Consider the following 23,932-nt stretch of genomic DNA (forward strand, 5'->3'; position numbering starts at 1 on the left):
CTATTTGTTCATGTATTTTTGCCCATTTGGATCTCTTCCCCTGACAACAGAAACCTTCAAGAGAGGATTCAAAGTACAGGAAAATTTTAACTTTAAAATGCTCTCTTAAAAGACCAGTTAGCATTCAAAAGAGGACTTTAAAAAACAAGGACCACATTTTTAGAACTATGTGGACAAAAGTACATATGCATAAATTACCACTCCAATGTTTATGCAAGTAACTAATTAAAACCTTTGTGTTAGGGAATACTGATTGCGCATACAAACATAGTACTTGTTCAGACATTTGTGCACATACAAATGCAGTTCTTTGATTGTAGCTCAAATGTTAAAAGGCTTCAAGACATGGACACAAGGACCAGACTAATCTCCATACTCATTTTTACATCAACATCAAAGGGATATGAACATACTGGATTTCACTAGAAAAATCTAAAATAAGTTTCACACACAAGACCATTTCTCATCATAACAGCAACTGACAATCTTAAAATCAATTAATGAAAATGCAAGATGAAAGTGGGACTATTTGTATATGATTTTAGTAAACTTTCTCCTCGTGTTATAGACTGTTCCATGTAATAAATGCAGCCACACACATGAACCTTCCCGCAGCAGGATACTGGGGAGACACACACTAACTTCGCTGTCTTGGTGACCAGAACACTAGGATTCATTCCAAATGTGGTCCAAAAGTCCCTGCCCCAACCCCCATAGGTCACCAAAGTGAGAGATGAACATAAGCTCACCTGATACACTGCAGAAGGTAATTAACACTGTTTTCAGAGCTGAACACATTCCTCCCATCATCAATAATGCAAATCCAAGGAAACAAGTAAAGCCATGTTTATTTCTCCTTCCCAATAGAAATGTTTACTTGCATTCACAGAAGTCTTATCACACCAAAAGGGGTGCACAAATTAGTGTATACACACACACACATTACACTCCACCCACCACCGAATCAACTCCTCTGGGTTAGATGATGGCAGGAAAAAAAAGTTTCCATGCATGCAAAAAACATCTTCACATGAGATGTTGTCCTAAGAGGGTATTGTAAGCAAAGGAAAGCAAGATCTTGAACACATCCTGTTCATTTCAGGGGGAGTGCATAAGACACTGTTATCCTGCAGAAAAAAAAGTTTGATTCTAGATGAAGAAGGTTGAGAAATCTTATAAAGTCCTATTCACTGCAAAGGCTAAGTTTATTAAAAGTAACACACTGCTCACAGGATAATATCATAGAAAAGTTCCTTAACACTGCTATTTGATGAGTGAATGGACACTGTCTTCTGGATCTCAGATACCTGTTGCTTCCCTTCTTCCCTCCCTGCAGCTCCACCCTGAAGTCCCACTGTGAAGGGTTCTTCAAGTCTCTGTCCCAACTACACCACACTCTCTTCTGCCCTCCAATACTACTCCCTAGCAATGTCTTTGGCAATGCTATTAAAAGTAATTTTCTAGGCTGCAGAGGCAGTAGAAGACCTGTATTTTGAGCTTAAGAGGCTCTATTAGTCTTTGCTTAAATAACTTTCTCTCTCTTGTACATTATGTATTAGGTTAAGATGAATAGTCATGCGATAATTATTCCACTTGAAAGCTCTACAGAGCAGCTTTGTTTCTGCTTTGTTCAGTGCCTTGACTCTTTATGCTATAAGTGATAACCGATGAAGAGGAGACAGCATTTGTGCATTTACAGCATGAAAAATTGCATTAAGCTGTGGACTTAAAAAAGTCTAGAAAGAGAAAGGCAGATCACATTCTGGGTGCGTGAACATTAACAGTGAGAAATCCCTTAAGACTATAAGAGTTAAAGACAACACACAATATAAAATGCTACTGTAGCTTGAACACTCACCAGAAATATAAATTTGGTATCCAAGATCCTCAGTTGCCAGGGCCATTCCATTTGCAGCTGCTTCCTCAATACCAGTGCCATTTCTTGTAGTTTCACAAGATGGAGAATACATCACTTCATATTGCTTACAGCTATCCTCCACAATCTCTACATTACCTGGCAAAGAGAACATGCCCAATAAATAGAAAGGACACATCAGTTTAAGCATATTTTCCATCTGAAAAATGTATTGTCTGCCATTGTTACAAAGAACATCGAAGAATATTGTAACTGAAAGACTCATTTTTTAGTTTGTTTCTTTGTATATAGGCAGTTTTTCTTTGTTTCCCTTGTTTGTACTAGTGTCTCAACGTTTCTGTAAAACAAGAAAATTTGGGATAGAATGGAGTGTAGTTTCTGTTTAGTATCTGATGTGGTTGGAGTGGAACAGGGGAAAGTTTACTTGCAGAAGGACTGATCGATCAAATAGGTCTTTTCCAGGCCTACCACAACTTTCATTAACCAACTCAAAGTCGCATTAGCGGTAAAGGACATTATTGGTGAAATGCACTTAAGTACAGAAGAAACAGCATGAAGACAAGTAAAGGCACATTTGGAGAAATATGCTTTAGCTTTTTTAAGCAGCATAAAGGAGTATGAAATATTTTTAGCCATTCAAAAAGATAAACATGAAACCACCAAGATTTTTTTTAAATTATTTATTAAACAAGAAATATCTTTTATTGGACCAACTTCTGTTGGTGAAAGAAACAAGCTTTTGAGCTTACACACACTGTTTTCCAGGAATTTAGCCAGTCTCAATTATTTGAAGATCACGCTCTGTATCCTTTACCAACCTATAATCTAAATATCAATTTGATAATCTTAATGCTGTATAGATTTGGACTCATGAGGTGGATTCTAGTGTTACGCAAGTCTGATATTCCATATAACAAAGGGGTGATCTCTTATCCAAAGTAAGACCAAACAGGCTTCAAACAAATTCACACAGAATGCCAGCTAATGAATTTAAAGTTAGATATTTCTGAACTATGTGAAACAGTGACCTGATCCAAAGTCCATTGGCTTCTATGAGCTTTGCATCCTGCAACCTTAACTGCAAGTTAAATGGCCAATTCATTCAACTCTCAGTGACACATATGGAAGTTGGAGATGCTGAGCATCTCACAGGATGAGATCATTAGATTAAGTTCTTTGAAGTAGCAAGATGGCATCCTTCTACCTCCTAAATTATTTCAACTGTCTAGAACTCTTCAATGCTACACAACAGAAAATCTGAGTTAACCTTGGAATTATTATTGCCAAGCAAATATTTGCTTATGATTGCTGTAAATTAATACACATTGCTTCCACTGGAAAATAAAATTACACTAGGTTTTCTGTGATATTTAATGTTTATATATAAACCTTTTCACTATACATTTACAAAAATTAAAGACATGGTTCTTGCACTGAGCTAAAGAATGAATACACTTGTTCTGGGAGCAGAGTTTTTAAAAATTCTTATTAGATTTCTTTTTCAAACTGTTGCCACACTTAACCCCTGAGGCCTTATTATTATTATTATTGGTATTTAATAATTTGCCCCCATAATTTCCTAGTTTTGGGGTGGGAAAAGCATGTGAGTTTTTAACCCATTTTCACCTGAATTTCAGCTTTTTTGGACCTGGGATTTGGGGAAGTGGATGGGGCCACTCACATTTGCAGAGAAACCTAAAGCAAGGATAGGGAGCAGGTCGGGCTAGAAGAACTAGAGAGAGAATTGCATGTATTCTTCCCCTACTCACAGTAGCGCATTAAATCAAATGCGGCGTTAATCCACCCTACACTACCTTCTGCTACAGAATCCCTCTGCACCAGAAAGACTCCTGTGCTGTGACCAGCTGGAGAATATGTCTGAATGGCTCTGCCAGAGATGATAGGAGAGAGTGGGGCACAGGGAGCCAGGAGAGATAACAGAAGCACAGGGCCTTGAGCATACACCCCCCAAGTGTATTCTGATCTCCAGGACTCTGTCAAAGCAACGTTGGGGAAATGCAGTGAAGGAAACCTCAGTGTTCTGTTACTACGTGCCTCCTTCTGCAGAAGTGACCTCACCAGTTATTACCACTTACCTGGAACTCTTGGCTTGACACCTTTGGCCATCCATCCCATAGGGGTCGGTAGAGTTCCTCTGCAGGACTTAGTCACCTGGTACTTAGCTACACTCAGACTGAGAACTTCAAATAACTGACAGCAAATGGACAATTTTAGACAAAGGAGATGTTGTGTTTATTCTTCTCTAGCAGCTGTCTAGAGACTCCATGATGCCAGAGCAAAGCTAGACCTTGCTGATAGACTGACAGCAAAGCCTCTCCTTCCCAGGGATATTCTCACCTGCTCTCACAGGTGAGCAGATGTCTTTAAGGCTTGGCATTCCCACAAGGTACTGATACACAGCAGCTGATATGGAGATTGATTCACAACCTTCCTATTCTCCTTTAGCCAGATATTTGACAGGAATGTATTTTAATTTCTGAGAAGCTGAACATGAGCATTGTTTCCTTAGAGCTTTTCCATCTTACTCCCCATCACATCCCTGGTCTACAGGGGTTTTATCTATTTATTATTAAATGAGCATAATTATATTGGTTCATATTTTTTTTCCTTTTAGTTTTTTTAAAGAATTATACCATTACAACTTCTGAGTAAAGTTACCAGTTTAAATGTGCTTTCATCATTATAACCACTTTCACACTATAGGTGTTGCACAGCTTTAATTATGTCAATACAGCTTAAGCAGGATGAGTGTGTGTGTTTACACAAGACATTTATATCACGGGAACAGGCCAATATTCAAAGCTGTTTAAAGATAAGATGGTAGCACATATAGCTGCTAATTAAATAGTGTCAGAACAGAAAAAACATGAAGTAAATCATGGTAATTCATTTCTTAGCACTAAAGAGCTGGTGTTCAGTTTATAGGATTAAATCACATCCAATTTACATGCAGTAGCAGCACTCAAGACTACAGTGTAATTCATCATGGCAAAATGGTTGGCTGCCATGAATGGAATGTTTTGCTCAGTAAAGGACTCATGCTGGAAGAGCTACTGATTTGTAGAGGAGTAAGATTCCTGCCACCAGATGATTCTTCACTTATCCTAAGATTTTAAAAGGCATTTGCCAGTGTCTGTCTACACTTATATAGCTGCAGCTGCACTGCTGTAGTGCTTCACTGCAGACACTACCTATGCCAGTGGGAGAGTTTCTCCTGCCGGCACAGGTAATCTACCTCTTCAAGAAGTGGTAGCCAGGTCTACAGTAGAATTCTTCCATCGACTTAGCTCTATCTCTCAGTGGATTTTTCACAGCCCTGACAGATGTAACTATGCCAGCATCAGTTCCCAGTGTAAACCAACCCATCATTTGCATATGGACACACAGATTCACCCAGAAGTGTTTTACCACCTGAACTTTACAAATAAATAAAAAAAAACACAAAAAAAACACAAAACACACAACACACACACAACACACAACACACAACAAAAAACACCCACCTACCTTACGGACAGGTAGATTTAACAAAGTTAGTTAAGATTTACACAAGTATAGTCTAAGCTTTAAGCAAGCAATTGCCTTTTAACTGCTCTGCAGCATACATCCAGTTGAAATGTAACTGTGGAATAGCTCCATAATCTATCTGGATTGTGTGTGGCCCTCAGATCTCATAATCTTTCTGTTCACAGGGTCAAGTATATACTAAAGTGCAGCAATGGTGAGAAAAAGCAACAGAGACAAAGCAAGAAATGAAGAAATAATCAAAACGGGGGGGGAGGTGGAGACAGAGTATAGAATCCATTTCTGCACATTTAGCAGCTTGTTTCCCTCGTAGCGCGATACTTGGTCATCATTGGGCCTCTTAAGTATTATAGGGGGCCATAACACACTGTTCCCTTCTTGGATTACTTTTCATATCCTGCCTGTTCTTCCTCAGTACAGCTTTAGGTACCAACTCAGAGTCTTAAACTAATGTTCATTCAGATCAGACCTTTCTGCAGTCCCTACTATTTACTGATGCAGTTAATGGGCAGTAAACGGCTTCAGAAATCTTGTCATATTCAACCCATGTTGGCTCCTACATCAGCCTCTAGAGCTATTCTTTCAAGGACAACATTGGTTGCTTCTTACTGCTGGATTTAGGTTCATACAGAATATGCACAATCCAAACTAAGCAAGGGATTAAGTCATCATTTGCGTTTAGACACTCACCCTCACTATGAGTTCCTGGTGCAGCAGCTGTTTCTTGCCACAAATGCTCAGTGCCATTGGTCACTGGTGCAGCTTCAGTGCTTCCCTGTGGATCTTCTTGCCACACTTTTGCATTTGGATTTAAGCCAGTACCTTTTGATGTTACCTGCTGAAGAGACAAAAGTAAATTATTTGCAAAAATAATCCAAGAAGAATGAGAAAGTAATTAGGGCAGTTATTACGGCGTGGCATAGTGCTTTCTTTAAGACAGTTAAATAACCAAAGAGGCAGAAAACAGACTCTCTTTCACCTTCCAAGAGAGAACAGGTTCTTAGACAAAAGTCAGGCTGATGGAAAAATTAAGTCCCTTGACAGTTTATAGTATCTTGTTTCCCATTTCATGATGGCCCTCTTCTCCCCTTTTAACCTCCATTTTATGAGTAATTTTTAGCCATGCAGTGACTAGGGCAATGGCACTAGTATGGGGATTTTTTGCAAGTAGAGGTAAGGGGCCAGATGCATGAGATTGACAAGTCAAGGTTTACACAAAATTTCTGATTGATCCATAATCCCCCACCCCTTTGGCAAAAGAGGGGGAAATCTCCCCATTCCAACCTCTTCCTTGAGAGGGATGGAAGGCAGCCCATTATATGGCACTGTGCTCTGGAGACAGGGAACCTGTGGTGTGTGTGGAGCGAGAGAAGTGTTCAGCCATGCAACTCAGCCCTGACAAAGCACCACCTCTCAGCTAGGCAAGAATAAAGTTGTTTCCTGCAAGCATTTCTGCCCCTTAGTCACAGTTAGCAGCTCTCTCCCACTCAGGCTACGTCTACACTACAGGATAAATTCAAATTAGCTTAAACAGATTTTATAAAACATATTAAAAAGTCGATTGTGTGCATCCACATTAGGCACATTAATTCGGTGGTGTGCGTCCATGGTCCAAGGCTAGCATCGATTTCTGGAGCGGTGCACTGTGGGTAGCTACTGTAAAATACTGAGGCCAATAACATCGATTTGCCTCCACACTAACCTTAATCCGATATAGTAATATCGATTTTAGCGTTACTCCTCTCGTTTTGTAGGAATACAGAAATCGATTTAAAGAGCCCTTTAAATCGATATAAAGAGCAGTGTAGGGTGGGCGGGTGCAGTGTTAAACCGATTTTAACAGCGTTAAATCGATTTAACAGCGTAGTGTGGACCAGGCCTCAGAGTAGGAAACAAAGGGAGAAATTTATTGTGGCACCTGGAAAAGTTTTCTGCTCAGCCACAGCCTGCCACAACTCCCATGAGGTTAAATTTTGATACTGTGAGACAAAAAAATTAGAATAGCTACTTAAGTGCTGAACATCTCAAGGAGATATTCCAGTTCAGTGACTGGAAAACAAAATATTGACAGGTAAAGTTTCCCGCAGCAACAAATCCCCCTGTCCAGAGTTATGGGATGCACAATGACTTCAAGAGATAGGAAATTAGGAAGGCAGCAAAACTGAGTACTAGTGCACAGATACCATATCCGAAGGAGCGAAGGAAGCCAATACCGAGTGTCTGAAAGAGGTTATATGGAAAACAAAATTACTTCCTCACAATTTTCTGTTAAGGCATCTTCTCTACGTCAGTGAGTTTAACTGCAAATAAGCCTAAAATCTTGTAATGGTTCCCAAGAGTTTCAGTGATATTCCCGTTGCCACATTACCACCTCTTTCCACACTTCTCCTCACGCACCACAACTCCAAGACAAAAAATATCAGAATGGGTTTGAACGTGTTCCTCCAGCTGTTAGAAATGCAAGAGCCTCGATCTCAAAATTCCCAATCAAGAATTTCCTTGAAAAAGAAACAAAAACAAAAAAACAGAACCAAAAAACCCACCCACCTACAAGTCAACTGTCACCAAACATTTACTAAAGATGTCTTAATTCATGCCAACAGTATGATAGCGGAAGAGAGAGTTGCGTATCTTTCCCTAAAGAACCACAATCCAAAAAAATCAGGAAGTTGGACGTATCAGAGTTTAGCCTTCTAGAGTCTCTGGCATTAAGAAGTAGCTTAGTACTGTGCCTTGAAAATAGGACAAGGATAAGGAAACTGTCTAATTAGTCATAGGAATAATTCTATTTATCTCTGCCAAGGTTCATACGAAGCTCCAAAGCACTTATAAATTGAAAATAAGATAAGTTTATGGCATTAAGCTACATGTAACAATGTCCCAGAAATATAACGTTTTCAGTAGGTTTATGGTCAAGGGAGAGACAGTGATTGCCATAGCTGATTCTGGAAAACGGAGGACATACTTCAAGGTAAGAAGAATTTAGAACTAGAAGTATCAAGTTTGGTTAGAGTCACAGCTAAGTTTTCCCCTTTCATGAACGACAGGCAGAAGAATACAGGAGTGGGGGGAAGGAAAGTGAGAACCAGCAGCAGAGACATGGTTAACATGAGTGCATTATTAAGATTTTCCTCCTCACTCAATCCTTTTGACTTTATGAGGAGAGGCTGAGGGTACTGGGGTTATTTAGTTTGCAAAAGAAAAGAGTGTGGGGGGGGGGATCTGATAGCAGCCTTCAACTACCTGAAGGGGGGGGTTCCAAAGAGGATGGAGCTCGGCTGTTCTCAGTGGTGGCAGATGACAGAACAAGAAGCAATGGTCTCAAGTTGCAGTGGGGCAGGTCTAGGCTGGATATTAGGAAACACTATTTCACTAGGAGGGTGGTGAAGCACTGGAATGGGCTACCTAGGGAGATGGTAGAAACTCTATCCTTAGAGGTTTTTAAGGCCCGGATCGACAAAGCCTTGGCTGAGATGATTTAGTTGGTGTTGGTCCTGCTTTGAGCAGGGGACTGGACTAGATGACCTTCCGAAGTCTCTTCCAACCCTAATTCCAACTGTTCCCCTAGAAGGGGATAAGACTTCTGAGAACCTCAGAAAGAGCCAAATAGAATATTTCACACATGTAGAAGTCAATGTCAAAGCAGCATGCTCCTGTCTACAGCAGGAGAGCAGAGTCAGGATTTATGAACTCTACAAGTTCAAACTGAGCAACACGGCCACATTTAGCTCATCATCTGTACATCTCAGTGAATCCCCAGGTAGGACAGGCATAATGTTTACTTACTTGACAGGTGTATTGTGACCTTAACATCCAAGCATTTTCACACATACACAAGTGTCTCATCTCTCAATAACCAGTCACATGAATGTTGCTGTTTGTAAAGAGGATGAAGCTTCTAAATTCAGCATGCCGAACAGTGGTGCTTGAAGTCAGACAGTAAGATCACTCTTCAAGGAATGTTTTTAGAAGCTTTCAAATTATAAAGGAGCATTTCCAAGTCAGACAAAGGCTTTGCAACTTTATTAATATGCTTACTGTAGCATCCAGAGTCCAGGCACCAAAAACAGAACAAGCTGTCAGCATGGGGAATGATTTCTCCCCCATATAGTTAGATGGACTTGTATCAGAAGACCACCATCCTTGAAACTGGTTTGTTTCGAGTATATCCACTCTGCTCAGAACACATGGATACTCCAACCTCCATGGAGCCAGGACTGCAAGTGCCTAATCTCTCAGCTATGTTGATTTGGATCAGTGATTTTTGGTCATGCATGCTACCAAATACATGCTCTTTGGTCGTTTCAGAGGTGGAAAGAAACTATCTGCCAGAATAGCAAACATGCCTGGGATTATTCTATAAATTGCACATATGCCAAAATTTAATCTAGAGGACACTTTTTTTTAGATAGTGAATTGGATCATCAGATATGATACTCAACAAGCTATCTCCCTAATTTCCAAGGATGAGGTCTGGCTAAAAGAGGGCCTCATTCATCTCATTGCCATGATGCAAGATTTCAGATGGTAATGCTGTGGACGAACAAAGCAACAGCCAAGTTTATTTTTTAAACTGAGACTCTACCTGAATGTCCATTTCCAACTAAACACTAAAAGGACTCGGAGAAAATGATAGGTAGTAAAATGATGAAGGAATCAGATCTTGCCTTCTTTTATATGGGGCTTCCTACTTCTGTTGTTCAAGTCTCACTTTCAGGAGAGAGGCTGTGCTAATAAACGAGGTCTGCAATCAGATCTATTCACATCCAAAAGGCAACTAATTGTGGTACTATCTTGTACTCTATGACCCAACCCTACGTCCAATGAATTCAGTCTCAAGACTTCCGTTGACTCTGAAGGGTCACGATCAAGCTCCCAGTGTATGCAGTTTTTCTGAAGCCAGAGTGTGGAATGCAAGTACTCTCATTCCACCCCATCAAATGCCTTTTTAGCAGAGAGTTTACAGTATGGACTCTTGCTTATTCAACTGAGCTTGATAGACAAATAGTACTGTTTTTCAAATACTACTGGTCCCATTTACCACATGAAGCCTTTTTGTTTCAGTCCACTGAAGTATTTTCACAAAGCAGTTATGACACTGCAGCGAGACAATGATCAGTAAAACTAATATTTACAAAATGACAGAGTTGGCCTGCTTGAAAGCTCTGCTCAACAGAACATTAAGTCTACCAGGAAGCTATCCAAAACCAGAGACTTCCCAGAAGACATGCTCTGGATAGCAGCCAGTATGTCATTCCAGGAATTCCCTCTGATCTGGAGACAGATTGTTGATAGTTAGGGATACTTTGAACGTTAGGTATGGCATCTGTCTTTTCTTTAGACTGATGGAGACAAATACCAGTACTGGAACTCCTTGCACATGGCCAGGGCCAGTTACAGGGGATGCCTCTAACAACACTAAGAAGCTTTACATCCAGTTTCACCTGCTCACTAACAGTTTGTCTGCTTTAACGCTCCAAGGAGTAGGCTTGTTCAGCTTTGGATGTGAGAAATTCAGAGGAGATCAGATACCAGCATATTCATTTACCCTTTCAGCTTGAAATAAAAACTTTATCTTATGGAATGGTTTTGTAGTTAGTCTCACAAAACCTAAACATGAGCACTCAAGCTGTGTGTTTCAGTCTGTGGTCCTTTCCAGAGTCGAAAATAATAAACTCTCCTTAAGAGAGATTAGAAAAGTTGACCGACATCACTTATGGTATCCTGGAATGTAAGCACTGTATTTCTTTTGCATTTCAATAAATTCTCTAAAGACAGACTTAATTGTGAAAGCCAAACTAGTTTTACTTAAACCTCTGGTCATTTTCCTATGTATTTAATAATTTCTCCTGCTAGGTATCTTCTTCAAAATAATTTTGTTTAACAGATACTTGCTCATCCTACTTTATCCTGCAGAGCAGTCATAATGCTGAATTTGTGACATCAGTGTTTTCCTTGGCAACAGACTGGGAGTGCAAGACTGGGGCTCCCCTTTAGGAACAAACATTTTGTACTTATATAGCAGATCTTTTCAGCTGAGACTGTCAATTTTACAGCTGGGAAAACTGAGGCAGAGAAAAAACAGTGATTTGACAAAGGTCACATGATAAATCTATGGGAGAGCTGGGAATAAAACCCAGCTCTCCTCAGCAGAATAATCTGAAACATTTATTGGGGGGCGGGGAGGGAGGGAGGGAGAAGAGAAGATGCTGGCAAATCAAGTTTCTTTCTGGAAGACTGTAGCCCTTTTCTGAGTTATTTGGAAATAAAAGAGAGTAACGTAGCATTGAAGCAGATAAACCATGGCTGATATTCCCAAACAGAGCTCCTTTCCGCTCATTGTTACAGGACATCTTGTTGTCAACTAAGGAGGAATTAGAAATAAGCAAGTACCCTGAACATGCCAGGAAACTCTCAGAAAATAAGTTATAATATTAACAGTTGTGTGAAAGCTGATTTGACTGAACACAATGGCTTCTCCATTAGTCAAGATGGCCACCGACTGCCAAAATCTGGCTTTATAAAGCACTTTATAAAGCACTTTTAAGAGATGACGTAAGAGGTGCTAGATAAAAACAGATTCTGTTTATTTTTATGACGACAAGGTTTTCCAGGAGAGGGGCATGCAGGATAATGCACACCATGTATGCTGCAGTTTTTAGGACAACAAGCAGAGCTGCAGATTGATTATATTCTGCTTAGAGTATGAGATTTTTTTAACTGCTTGTGTCATAACCCTCATATAAGCCTGCATGAGTTTTGTCTTATTGCCACAAAAAGAAGAAGGAAGCCCTTACACACTGAATGGTGCTACTCAGGCATATTCCCTTCATGCTGTCATGTTTCTACAGCTATGAAACATCACTGAGGCACCAACTAGGAGAGATTGCCTTATTACATTTTTTAACTTTCCCCAACAGTTTAAATAGCTAAAAATACACAAATCTAATATTTCCCAGTAAGAGAGTAATGTCATAACCAGAATTATAGACTGTAATGAACACTGAGGTGAAGTAAAGCTGCTGAAACTCAAATTAGAAATATCAAATCACAGTTGTGATTGTACTGTGAGAAACTCAAAGCATTCTTCCAATGTACTAACATTGTTTATTTAATGAGAACAATATGCTTGGCCCTGCATGATCCACACAAATACAGGCTCTGTAACGAAGAGACATGGAACGTACTTCTGCACAGACGTCATACTATTACATGCCCACAGTTCATTCTATCAACAGCTCTAACCCTACACACCAGGTTGGAAAGGTAATATATTTAGCACCAATAATTTTTCAAGTTACAAACCATACCAAGTATCAGACAGGTAGCTGTCTTAGTCTGGATCTGTAAAAAGCAACAAAGAGTCCTATGGAGCACCTTATAGACTAACAGACGTATTAGAAACATAAGAACGGCCGTACCGGGTCAGACCAAAGGTCCATCTAGCCCAGTATCTGTCTATCGACAGTGGCCAATGCCAGGTGCCCCAGAGGGAGTGAACCTAACAGGCAATGATCAAGTGATCTCTCTCCTGCCATCCATCTCCATTCTCTGATGAACAGAGGCTAGGGACACCATTCTTTACCCATCCTGGCTAATAGCCATTTATGGACTTAGCCACCATGAATTTATCCAGTTCTCTTTTAAACACTGTTATAGTCCTAGCCTTCACAACCTCCTCAGGTAAGGAGTTCCACAAGTTGACTGTGCACTGCGTGAAGAAGAACTTCCTTTTATTTGTTTTAAACCTGCTGCCTGTTAATTTCATTTGGCGATCCCTAGTTCTTGTATTATGGGAATAAGTAAATAACTTTTCCTTATCCACTTTCTCCACATCACTCATGATTTTATATATCTCTATCATATCCCCCCTTAGTCTCCTCTTTTCCAAGCTGAAGAGGCCTAGCCTCTTTAATCTTTCCTCATATGGGACCCTCTCCAAACCCCTAATCATTTTTGTTGCCCTTTTCTGAACCTTTTCTAGTGCTAGAATATCTTTTTTGAGGTGAGGAGACCACATCTGTACATAGTATTCGAGATGTGGGCGTACCATGGATTTATATAAGGGCAATAATATATTCTCAGTCTTATTCTCTATCCCCTTTTTAATGATTCCTAACATCCTGTTTGCTTTTTGGACCGCCTTTGCGCACTGCGTGGACATCTTCAGAGAACTATCCACGATGACTCCAAGATCTTTTTCCTGACTCATTGTAGCTAAATTAGCCCCCATCATATTGTATGTATAGTTGGAGTTATTTTTTCCAATGTGCATTACTTTACATTTATCCACATTAAATTTCATTTGCCATTTTGTTGCCCAATCACTTAGCTTTGTGAGACCTTTTTGAAGTTCTTCACAATCTGTTTTGGTCTTAACTATCTTGAGTAGTTTAGCATCATCTTCAAACTTTGCCACCTCACTGTTTACCCCTTTCTCCAGATCATTTATGAATAAATTGAATAGGATTGGTCCTAGGACTGACCCTTGGGGAACATCACTAGTTACCCCTCTCCATTCTGAGAATTTACCATTAATTCTTACCCTTTGTTCTCTGTCTTTTAACCAGTTCTCTATCCATGAAAGGACCTTCCCTTTTATCCCATGACAGCTTAATTTACATAAGAGCCTTTGGTGAGGGACCTTGTCAAAGGCTTTCTGGAAATCTAGAGTACGTTATGTCCACTGGATCCCCTTGTCCACATGTTTGTTGACCCCTTCAAAGAACTCTAATAGATTGGTAAGACACAATTTCCCTTTACAGAAACCATGTTGACTATTGCTCAACAGTTTATGTTTTGAAAGCTTATGCTCCAATACGTCTGTTAGTCTATAAGGTGTCATACGAGCTGTCACTTTATATCATACCAAGGTAGCATTTTTAAAAAGTGCCTCAATACTCCTATTACTAATTATCCCTGTGTGCATGAATTATGAATTTCAGTTGTGTTTTAACCAAAAAAAAAAAAAAAAGTTTACAATTACCAGCTAACCTTTCCCAAGAGCATCTTGATCTCAAATACAACCTTGTTTTGTATATATGGTATAAAGTTGCTGTGCCAAATACTGCTGAGGTACATCAGTCCCAAACTGGACTAACTGCCTTGAACTCCAGTGTAGCAGTAGAATTTGACCAGTCATATGAAGATAACAGAAGTTAATCATGGATGACATATAGCTTATCAGCAGAAGGGAAAGGAGTAGATCAAACAAAGCAACTAATATTAACCAAGTTATAGCATAAGACTTGTTGAATCTTCAGACAGTCACTCCCTGGCTACACAGATTCCTACTTGCTCAAGCTAATTTTAAGTCTAAGCCCTATTCCTATTATGGTGCCCCATTTCTGTCAAATTATTTTAATTCTAAGATCTGCCTCAAAGCATTTGCTGCTCAGAAATAACTAGCTCCTCACCTATAAATTTAACTTTTTTACCCTGTGGTCAGTTACAGGTATAGATAGCTGTTCACAACTTTAAATAGTGTTTGTTATCAGCCTGCAGGTTTGAAGAGCAACTGCAATCTAACCAAAAATGGAAAAAGGGGAAAAAAAAACCCTAAATCAAAGCACTATGGCTCTGTGGTAAGATCATTTTTCCAAAGTGACACAAACAATATTCATTCCAAAACTTAAATGGCTTTCTTCAAGAAAGTTAGGGGGTTCCCCAGTCCCTTTCTTTAAGCATTCTTAACCACAGTACAAATTTAACTACTTATCTGAAATATGAACAAAACTACCATATGATAAACTAATAGTACATGACCTGTGAATTAACCTCAGGTCAATTATTCCGAACCCTAGTATACTAAATTCTCTAACTAACAACAAAGAATCTTGTGGTACCTTATAGACCAGGGATTCGCAACCTTTCAGAAGTGGTGTGCCGAGTCTTCCTTTATTCACGCTAATGTAAGGTTCCGCGTGCCAGAAATACTTTTTAATGTTTTTAGAAGGTCTCTTTCTATGTCTATAATAGATAACTAAACTATTGCTGTATCTAAAGTAAATAAGGTTTTTAAAATGTTTAAGAAGCTTTATTTAAAATTAAATTAAAATGCAGAGCCCCCCCAGACTAATTGCTAGGACCCAGGCAGTGTGAGTGCCACTGAAAATCAGCTCGTGTGCCGCCTTCAGCACACATGCCATAGGTTGCCTACTCCTGTTATAGACAGATGTATTGGAGCATAAGCTTTTGTGGGTGAATACCCATTTTATCAGACTGTTGCTTTTTGCAGATCCAGACTAACATGGCTACCCCTCTGATATTGGGCTCTATATTTAACGCGAACATAGAAATCACAGATCTGTATCTAGTCCAGTCCCCTGCACTGGGACAGGACTAATTATTATCAGACCATCCCTGAAAGGTGTTTGAAGGGTTTTGAGAGCAGATTAGACAATGATGGAGATTCCAAATTTGTTCCAGTGCTTAACTACCCTTACAGTTAGGAAGCTTTTCCTAAGACATAAAACAAATCTCCCTTGTCACAATTTAAGCCCAATACTTCTTGTCCTGTCCTCGGTGGTTAAGGAGAACAGTTTATCACCCTCCTCTTTATAACAATCTTTTATGTACGTGAAGACTTATCTCCCCCCTCAGTCTTCTTTTCCCCAGACTTAAACCCATTTTTTCCAAATTTTCCTCATAGGTCAAGTTTTCAAGACCTTTAACCATTTTTGTTGCTATCTTCTGGACTTTCTCTAATTTAGCCACATCTTTCCTGGTGCTCAGAACTGAACTCATTAGCCTTATCAGTGCTGAGCAGAGTGGAAGAATGACTTCTGATGTCTTGCTTATAACACTCTTGCTAATATATTCCAAAATATTTGCTCCTCCCACCAACAGTATTACATTTAACATGAATCAGTCTGCTCCACTATAACCTCCAGATCCCTTTTTGCAGTACTCTTTCCTAGAGTCATTTCCCATTTTGTATTTGTGCAATTGATTATTCCTTTCTAAGTGCAGTACTTTGAATTTAATTCTATTCATGTCGCACCATTTTTCCAGTTTGTCAAGATCATTTTTAATTATAATCCTGTCCTCCAAAGCGCTTGCAACCCCTACCAGTGTGGTATCACCAGCAAACTTTAGAAGTGTATTCTCTCCATTACAAAATCATTTATGAGGATATCAAATAGAATCAGACCAATGAAATCCCTGTGGGACCCCCACTCCATATGCCCTTTCATCTTGGCTGTGAACCTCAGATAACTAGTGAGTACAGTTTTCAAACCAATTCCACACCCAACAGATAGTAGGTTCATCCAGGCTACCTTTCTCTAGTTTGTTTATGAGACTGTCATGTGAGATAATATCAAAAGCCTGACTGAAGTCAAGACACATCACATCTACTAGTTCCCCCCCATTCACAAGGCTTGTTACCCTGACAAGTAAACATATTAGGATGGTTTGACATGATTTGTTCTTAACTGTTACTTATCACCTTATCATCTTCTAGGTGCTTACAAACTGATTGTCAATTATGTTAATTTGTCTTACAGTAAATTAAGTCAAACCAATCTGGAACATTTAAACAAAGTGCACTACAGACTATGAAATCTAAACAATGGAATTAAGTTTCACTAAAGTGATGCAAAAAGTGTTTGCTAAACACATTGATCTTTCAGTAATAGTAGATGCGATATCTGTTAGAACCAAATGATCTCCATCCAAATACACAATCAAAGGACTTCATATACAGCCAAGGGTGAAGAAACACTTTACCTAAAAGTGTGGGTCTAATTTATTTGGTGGTGCAATAAAGAAGCAGTCTACTTTGTCCATCAAGGCTACAAACCACAATAACAACAACAATAAAAGCATAGTTGTAAGTTTTCAGATTCAAAAGAAATGTTCCTTAATGTGCCATGTGTATTTAGGTTCAAAGTACAGAAACACTATACACCTGTATGTACTAGGTTTAGTTAATGAAATTATATAGTCTTTAATTTTACCAAAATATGCATTACTTCCATTTTTTTCCAATTCAGTTTACTAAACTGAAAAACTAAGCACAGCAGCTGAATTAAGGAAAACCAGGAAGTCCACTGAAACAAGGAAGCAGCCAGTTTCTCAGTGGCAAGTAACTACATTGCGAGTCTATGTAATCTTCAGAAAAATGAGAAAGAGCGCAAGTCCAAGAGTACAAATTATAATCTTAAAAGAGAATTAATAGTTTATCCCTTTTCTACTCTATACATACTGTTTTTTCTAGGATTAAATGTTTCCTATATGTTACTTTACAAAAGCACTTCCACAATTCCCTTAGTCTTCAAAATGCTTTGAATACATTCGAAAAAAAAAAAGATTTGAATTAAAAAAAAGTTTCAACTTGCTGTAATTAGTTCCCATCAAACCATATCAAAATATACAAGCAATTAAGAGATCCTGCTAGATTTGATTCTTTTTCACCACAGTTGCCTTACAACCTGTGGAATACAACCCTTCCACAGGCTCTATTAATGGGCACAGTTAGCCAGTGCCAAGTTGCTAAGTTGCAGCTTTGCTAGTTTGACGTTTATACAATGCAAAGAACAATATGCTCTGGAATCTACTCAAAGCATTAGCCAGGCAGAGAAAGCAAGGGATCAGCTGATTATATTGCACACAAGCCATGGCAGCCTCTGCTTTAAAAAAAAAGGGGGGGGGCGAACGAAAGAACAAAACAAATCTTTGGATTTTAAAATTTTAAAAAACTTCAATGGTTTCTCTCGCCCACCGTGTAACCTTCACACGCGCCGCGCCATGCACCAGGCAGCCACCAGGGCAACTTTTACAAAAGGTCAATGCGGTGCCTTTCAAGACTCCCCCTCCCGCTTTCCCTCTCTCTAGCATGGCACCGACAGCCCGGCCACTGACAGAACCTCCCGGGGACGAAGAGATGGGGCGAGGTTTTCTTAACCCCCAGTCCGCCCCACCGTTCACCTTCGCTCTCAAACTGCCCCTCTCATCTCAGCCCCCTCGCTCCTGTCACCCCCCAAAGTCCATTCATGCGGCCTCCTGGGCCCCCCGGCTCTCCCCACTCACTCTCCTCGAGGTGACTCCACAGCCCCTTCCTCCAGGCCGGATTTGCTGTCTCAGGTCCGGCCCCTCCCCCCGGGCCCGGCCGGCTGGCTGGCTCAGCCGCGGCAGCAGCGTGTGCGGCCTGGAAAGTCACATGGCCCCACAACGCGGCCGGCCGGCCTCGCCGCCTCCCCCCAATCCGGGCCCCCTCCTCACCTCCACGAACAGCAGCATCCTCCTTCTCCCGCCTCCCCCCGAGGCCAGCGGGCCCGGGATCCCGGCTCGGACGGCTCCCCGCTCCCAGGCAGGCTCCGGCAGCGCCAGCGATAAGGACACTCGAGCTCCGCCTCCGGCTGCTGCCGCCAGCCAGGGCCCGGGCCCCCGCCCCTTCCAGATCCTCCGCCTCTCCCCGGCAGCCACCGCCTCTGCCGGGTCACCACCTAGAAGTCCTTCCGGGGTCATCGAAGGCAGTTGGAAGAAACTAGCCAGGGTCCTCTTGGGAATGTACTATTGCCCGGGCGGGGGGACACAGCAATCTAGGGGAATGAACCATTCTGCGTAGGTGTCAGAGGGGGTATACCATTCTCTACGCTCTTGGGATTGTTATTCCGAGGGCATGTACCAATCTCTGAACAACAGGGGGAAGGGAATCCGTTGGAGTGGTCCTCTCCTTGTTTGTGTGTTGGGGGGAACGTGCCATTCTCGACGCGGTGGGGGTGCACGGGGGGATGTACCATTCTGTGTGCCCCTGAAGGGGCCATTGTGCCACCTCAGAACGTGCCCAGCACAGAGCCATGAGGTAGCATCCAAACAGCGTGACCTCATGTCAAGGCTGCACAGAGCAATTAAAGGGCCCCAAGGTGGGATCATGGCCCCACAGCATGCTGAGCCTGGGGCCATGGAAGTGGATTTCAAGTAGCACCAACCTCAAGCCTTCAAAACCGTGAGTCAGGCCTTCAGAATCATCAGACTGGCTTAAAAACAATACACTTGGGGCTCTTCTGGTTCATGTTGGCCCTCTTTTCTCCACAACCGTGAGATAAAGGCCAAGAGTCTCACAGTAATGTCAGGACTCCAGGGTCTGAGGCTTCAAGAAGAATTCCAAATATTGTGATACCTGTAACAAGTCACAAGAGTTACAACACTGCATCACATCAAGGTCTTTGAGCCTCAACCAGAGCAATAAGATGGCGAAAAAGCTGGGTCATGTACTCAAACATCACTGTGACCCACAAGATGTGGCTCTGTTTCATAGTCCCCGACAGATGTTTTGTCACCTTTTTATCAGAGACAGAGGAGCTATCCCCCACCCTCAGGAGGAGAAAATTAATCTATCCAGAGTAACAGGTAACCTGTGAAAAAGACCAACATGAATCTCCAATTCTGAAAGAAATGGACTCTCTCAGGCTAAGCTCTTTGGGGCAGGGACCTACCTTTTTTATATATGTCCAGGGGCATAATTGAGGAGCAGGCATTGCCCCCCCAACTCCAGGCCTCGGGCAGGCACATAATTTACACACGTTGCCACATGCAGCCTTGACCTGACTGGAGCTAGCTGCCCCCCCATATATAGAAGTCAAACTATGCCTGTGTATATGCTTGTGTATTACCTAGCATCAGGGGGATCTCTGATCCATCAATACAAATAATTTCTAATAATAAACACGCACACGCACATGCTTGCACACACATACACAGACAGTTCTCTCTCCAGTCTATTTTAGATAGTTCTATACTGCCACCCATCACCTTAGTATCTGAGTGCCTTCCACATAAAAGCAGTATTAAACTGTGAAATCCCAAATGCACTTTGTGAAGACTCTGGCATTTCACCCTTTATGGGGTAAAAATTCCAAAGCTCAGGGTAGTGTTTATTAATTTAATTTGATTAATTTGCTTTCTTTTTGTAATGTGGAGGAGGGGTATAGGTTGAGGTTTTGAGGTAGAAGAGGGTGGTTATTAGCAATAAGCAGTGCTGGTTGAAATTTTGTAATTAAAAAAATGGCCTTTTTTCAAAACCTGACGTTTTCTTTAACATTTTTTTCTTTGTTTCCTTAAAAAAAAAAAAAAACTTGGAAGACAAGACATTTAGTCTGTTTTTAGTTTATAATTTTTTTTTCAAACCTTCTCTCCCTTTTTTCCTCCCTTGTTCAGTGGTAAAATACAAAAGGATGAGGGAGTGAAAGGGGGAAGAGGAGAGAAAATAAAAAGGGGAAAGAATGTCAGGGGAAGAATTACTGAAAATAAACCCCAAACCCCAAGATGTAAAACAAACATTTGTGAAAAACTTTTAATATAAAAAAAACTGTTGATTTTTTTAAATTGCATAATGAAAAATTCAGCAAAATTGTGTACATTTTTATCTAGCCCTCCATTTTAGGACTCTTGCACCTATCTTTGAGTATCTGGTATTGGTCACTACTGGAGACAGGATACTGCAGTAGATGGACTCCTGATCTTGTCTGGCAATTCGTAGGTTCCTAATGCTCTTTTCCCATAACTCATAGGAGGCCATGAGAGGCCTGTATTCTAAGGATTATCTGCTTTCCCCACTCACACACCATAAGGTGGCAAAGAGCTTTAATTCTAATTCTTTGTATTTGTAGGATAAGATCAAGAGCAGGAACAGATGAAACTTTGGAGTGGGAAATGGAATAGTTCACTGTGTGGAGTCCTGAAAGTGGGTGAGGGTAGAAGGAACAAATGCCAGCATTTCAATTTAGAGAGACAAGGTGAGTAAGGTAATATCTTACTGGACCAACGGTGAGAGAGACAGGCTTTCAAGCTTACATAGAGCTCTTCTTCAGGTCTGAAGTGCTCTGTGTAAGCACAAAAGCATGTCTCTCTCACCAAGAAAAGTTGGTCCAATAAAAGATATTACATCACCCATCATGTCTCCCTAATATCCTGGGACCATCACAGCTACAACATTGCATACAACATTTAAATTTGCCAGCTTGGTAGGGCAGTGAGTTCTGCTAAATAAAGAAAAATTTCCAAAGAATACAAGAAGGATCCAAGAACAATGATTTCCAGCCACAATATTGCACTGATAATCAAAGTATGGTCCATGGGCACTTGTGGTGTCCTTTCCTGGTGGTCTGCAGACTGAAATATTTTATAGACAAAAGGTAGGAAATTGGGTTTGGGAGGGGAAGTGAGTCCATGAAAAGCTTTTTCTTAAATAGCCTTACAAAGCATTAAAAGCTTGAGCACCAGTTATGTTAGGGAATCCCTGCAGCTCCTCTCCAGGAATGGCTTCATTTGAAATTACTCTGACAAGCAATTCTATTTTTAAAATGTCCAGCACCACTAGAGTCTTGTCCCTGGAACCACTCACATGTGTCCCACTGAGGACTACTTGTGCTTGAAGTACATAAATGATAGAAAGATTATTGGACAACTGCAGCTCTGACCTTCTGTAGTACAGCCAGCAATGTAACCTTCTACCAGAAAGCTGTACTGACCGGGATATAACTGTTCTAGAGACTTCTCGTTAAGCTAGGGTGACCAGATGTCCTGTTTTTATAGGGACAGTCGTCCCGTTTTTTGGGACTTTTTCTTATATAGGTGCCTATTAACCCCCACCCACTGTCCTGTTTTTTCACAGTTGCTGTCTGGTCACCCTGTGTTAAGCATTCCTGTTGAAATCTCTCTAGGGGTTATTTAATTAGTAAATCCTGTTTGGTAGGTGTCTTATCTATGTACATTCCATTCACTGTGCCTGATGATATCGGGATAGAACCAGAGGAAAAGTTATTATGACATCACCCAGACAAATAGAATATTCTCATCTCTTGGTGACAAGTCCATTTGTCCCTCTGTTGTTGAGCTAACAGCCAGAGAAACTGGACCTCCAACTACACCTCTAGAACAAGGAAACTAAACAGGCTTACCCTGTGATTCAGTTTGGAATTGTCAGAAGTTTATTCTTCGTGCAGGAAAACTACCAGGTTCTAAACATGGTAGTGCAGGAATCATCATCATCATCATCATTAGGAAGCTCATATGAATCTGAAACAAACTCAGAACCTGAGCTTGAAGCTGCAGCCTCTAAATTGGAACTCATTATCAGTCCTCTTACTGAAATCCCCCCCTCAGTGAAGAACATACTGGAGAAAATTGATGCTGCCCAGCTCGACAGAGCCAGGAAGGTACATCTTGACACTGAGTACCTGATCTTTGGGTCTGCTGAATGCCTCCTGTGAGTAGGATGCAAGGGAGACTAGCCCTTTGTAGGAGAGGCATCAGAGATAGGTGGAGGTCTGAGATTTTATGCTCCACAAAATATTCCCATTACCGTTAGGGGTCTTGAGTTGCTTTCCATTTTAGTGAACAGCTCGTGTTCACTGCCGGTTGGTTTTATCAGCAATTTGAGGAGCAGAATATTTACTTCCTGATATTTGTCATTTAGAAATAAAGGGACATGATCCTGAGAAGTGTTAAGCACTCCCATTTGCAGTGCTGAGACCCTCCCTAGCTAGGTTCTATTCCTAACTCATCCTCTGTTATATGTTACTGTAGCACCCAGATCTCCTAACTCAGATCAGAGCCTCATTGTACTAGGCAGCACATAATGGGAGGCAGCTCCTGCCTCAAAGAGTTTACAATCTGAATAGAGAAGTCAAACAAAGGTAGGCAAAAGGAAGTATTATCTCATGTAGAAATTTCAGTGACTTGCCCAAGGTCACACAAGGAGTCTGTGGCAGAATGAAACCTAGCTCTCCTGAGTCTCAGTCCAGTGGATTTGCTTACCTAGGCTTGAGCTCCTTGCATGTAGGGTGATCTAGAAACAGTATTATTAAGGCCTCATCCTGTCTCTTTAGGAGGTTTTTAAGCAACTGTTTGTAATTCTGGACAATGTGAACCGGGTATGTGACCGCTTCAAAGGGGACGAACGGATGGACCCAGAGATAGAAGAACAGTTTTTCCTCTCCGGCACTTGGGCTGAGAGGAAACGGCGGGCACTTCTACTGGACAAGGTAGTCATCCTGCTCAACACCAGCACAGCTCAAGGGAAAGATTTAAAGTTTGTTCTGGAATCATTAAAAGAATGGGGTAAGTTAATGGAGACAAATGGCCCCTGGGATGCTCCAGAGTACAGGCAGCTCTAGAGCTGTAGCCCTAAACTTTAGGGATGTCTGGAACCATGCTCTCCACCTGGCCCCTATATCTCTATCATGGGGTCAGTCAAAAACCTGGATCCAAAAGCCTCTGAACTTTGGGGAAGTTTTGAGCTGGAGTCCAACTTCATAGTTTGATCCCATTGTGATATTTGGGTGATCACCCAGTCTGGTAAGGGGTTTGGTCACCACCTTCCGTTATAATCTTGGGGTGCTTTAATGCTGTGGTGCTATGGCTCAGATCCCAGACACCAGTAGTTGGTATATTTTTATAGTAAATGGCCGTATGCAATCGGTTTATTTAACTGCTTTTTTGGGGGAGTTAAACTTCTTGTTCTCTGCAGGGGGTGTCTGGACCCCAATTGTCACACCTATCTCT

General features: G+C 41.0%; 2 protein-coding genes across 7 annotated transcripts in view; one reads left to right on the forward strand and one right to left on the reverse strand.

Moving 5' to 3' along the window:
- Positions 1-18,816, reverse strand: part of LARP4 (La ribonucleoprotein domain family member 4) — a 51,348-nt gene extending 32,532 nt beyond the window's left edge. For 2 of the 3 annotated variants that reach the window (XM_030554911.1, XM_030554910.1), the window contains exons 1-3: positions 18,647-18,813; positions 6,113-6,260; positions 1,859-2,014 (exon numbers count right to left, since the gene is read on the reverse strand). In XM_030554911.1, coding sequence (XP_030410771.1) covers positions 1,859-2,014; positions 6,113-6,260; positions 18,647-18,664 — 322 coding nt within the window. In that variant the 5' untranslated portion in view covers positions 18,665-18,813. Of the gene's footprint in view, positions 1-1,858; positions 2,015-6,112; positions 6,261-18,646 lie in introns of all 3 variants that reach the window. The other variant, XM_030554912.1, reaches the window with a different exon arrangement.
- Positions 18,817-18,908: 92 nt separating this feature from the next.
- Positions 18,909-23,932, forward strand: part of FAM186A (family with sequence similarity 186 member A) — a 28,915-nt gene continuing 23,891 nt past the window's right edge. For 2 of the 4 annotated variants that reach the window (XM_030554907.1, XM_030554906.1), the window contains exons 1-2: positions 22,085-22,584; positions 23,257-23,488. In XM_030554907.1, the coding sequence (XP_030410767.1) occupies positions 22,393-22,584; positions 23,257-23,488 (424 nt within the window). In that variant the 5' untranslated portion in view covers positions 22,085-22,392. Of the gene's footprint in view, positions 19,778-22,084; positions 22,585-23,256; positions 23,489-23,932 lie in introns of those variants that run through there. The other 2 variants (XM_030554909.1, XM_030554908.1) reach the window with 2 other exon arrangements.

This window comes from Gopherus evgoodei, chromosome 3 (genome assembly GCF_007399415.2).
Source record: "Gopherus evgoodei ecotype Sinaloan lineage chromosome 3, rGopEvg1_v1.p, whole genome shotgun sequence".
In the NCBI taxonomy this organism is placed as follows: domain Eukaryota; kingdom Metazoa; phylum Chordata; order Testudines; family Testudinidae; genus Gopherus; species Gopherus evgoodei.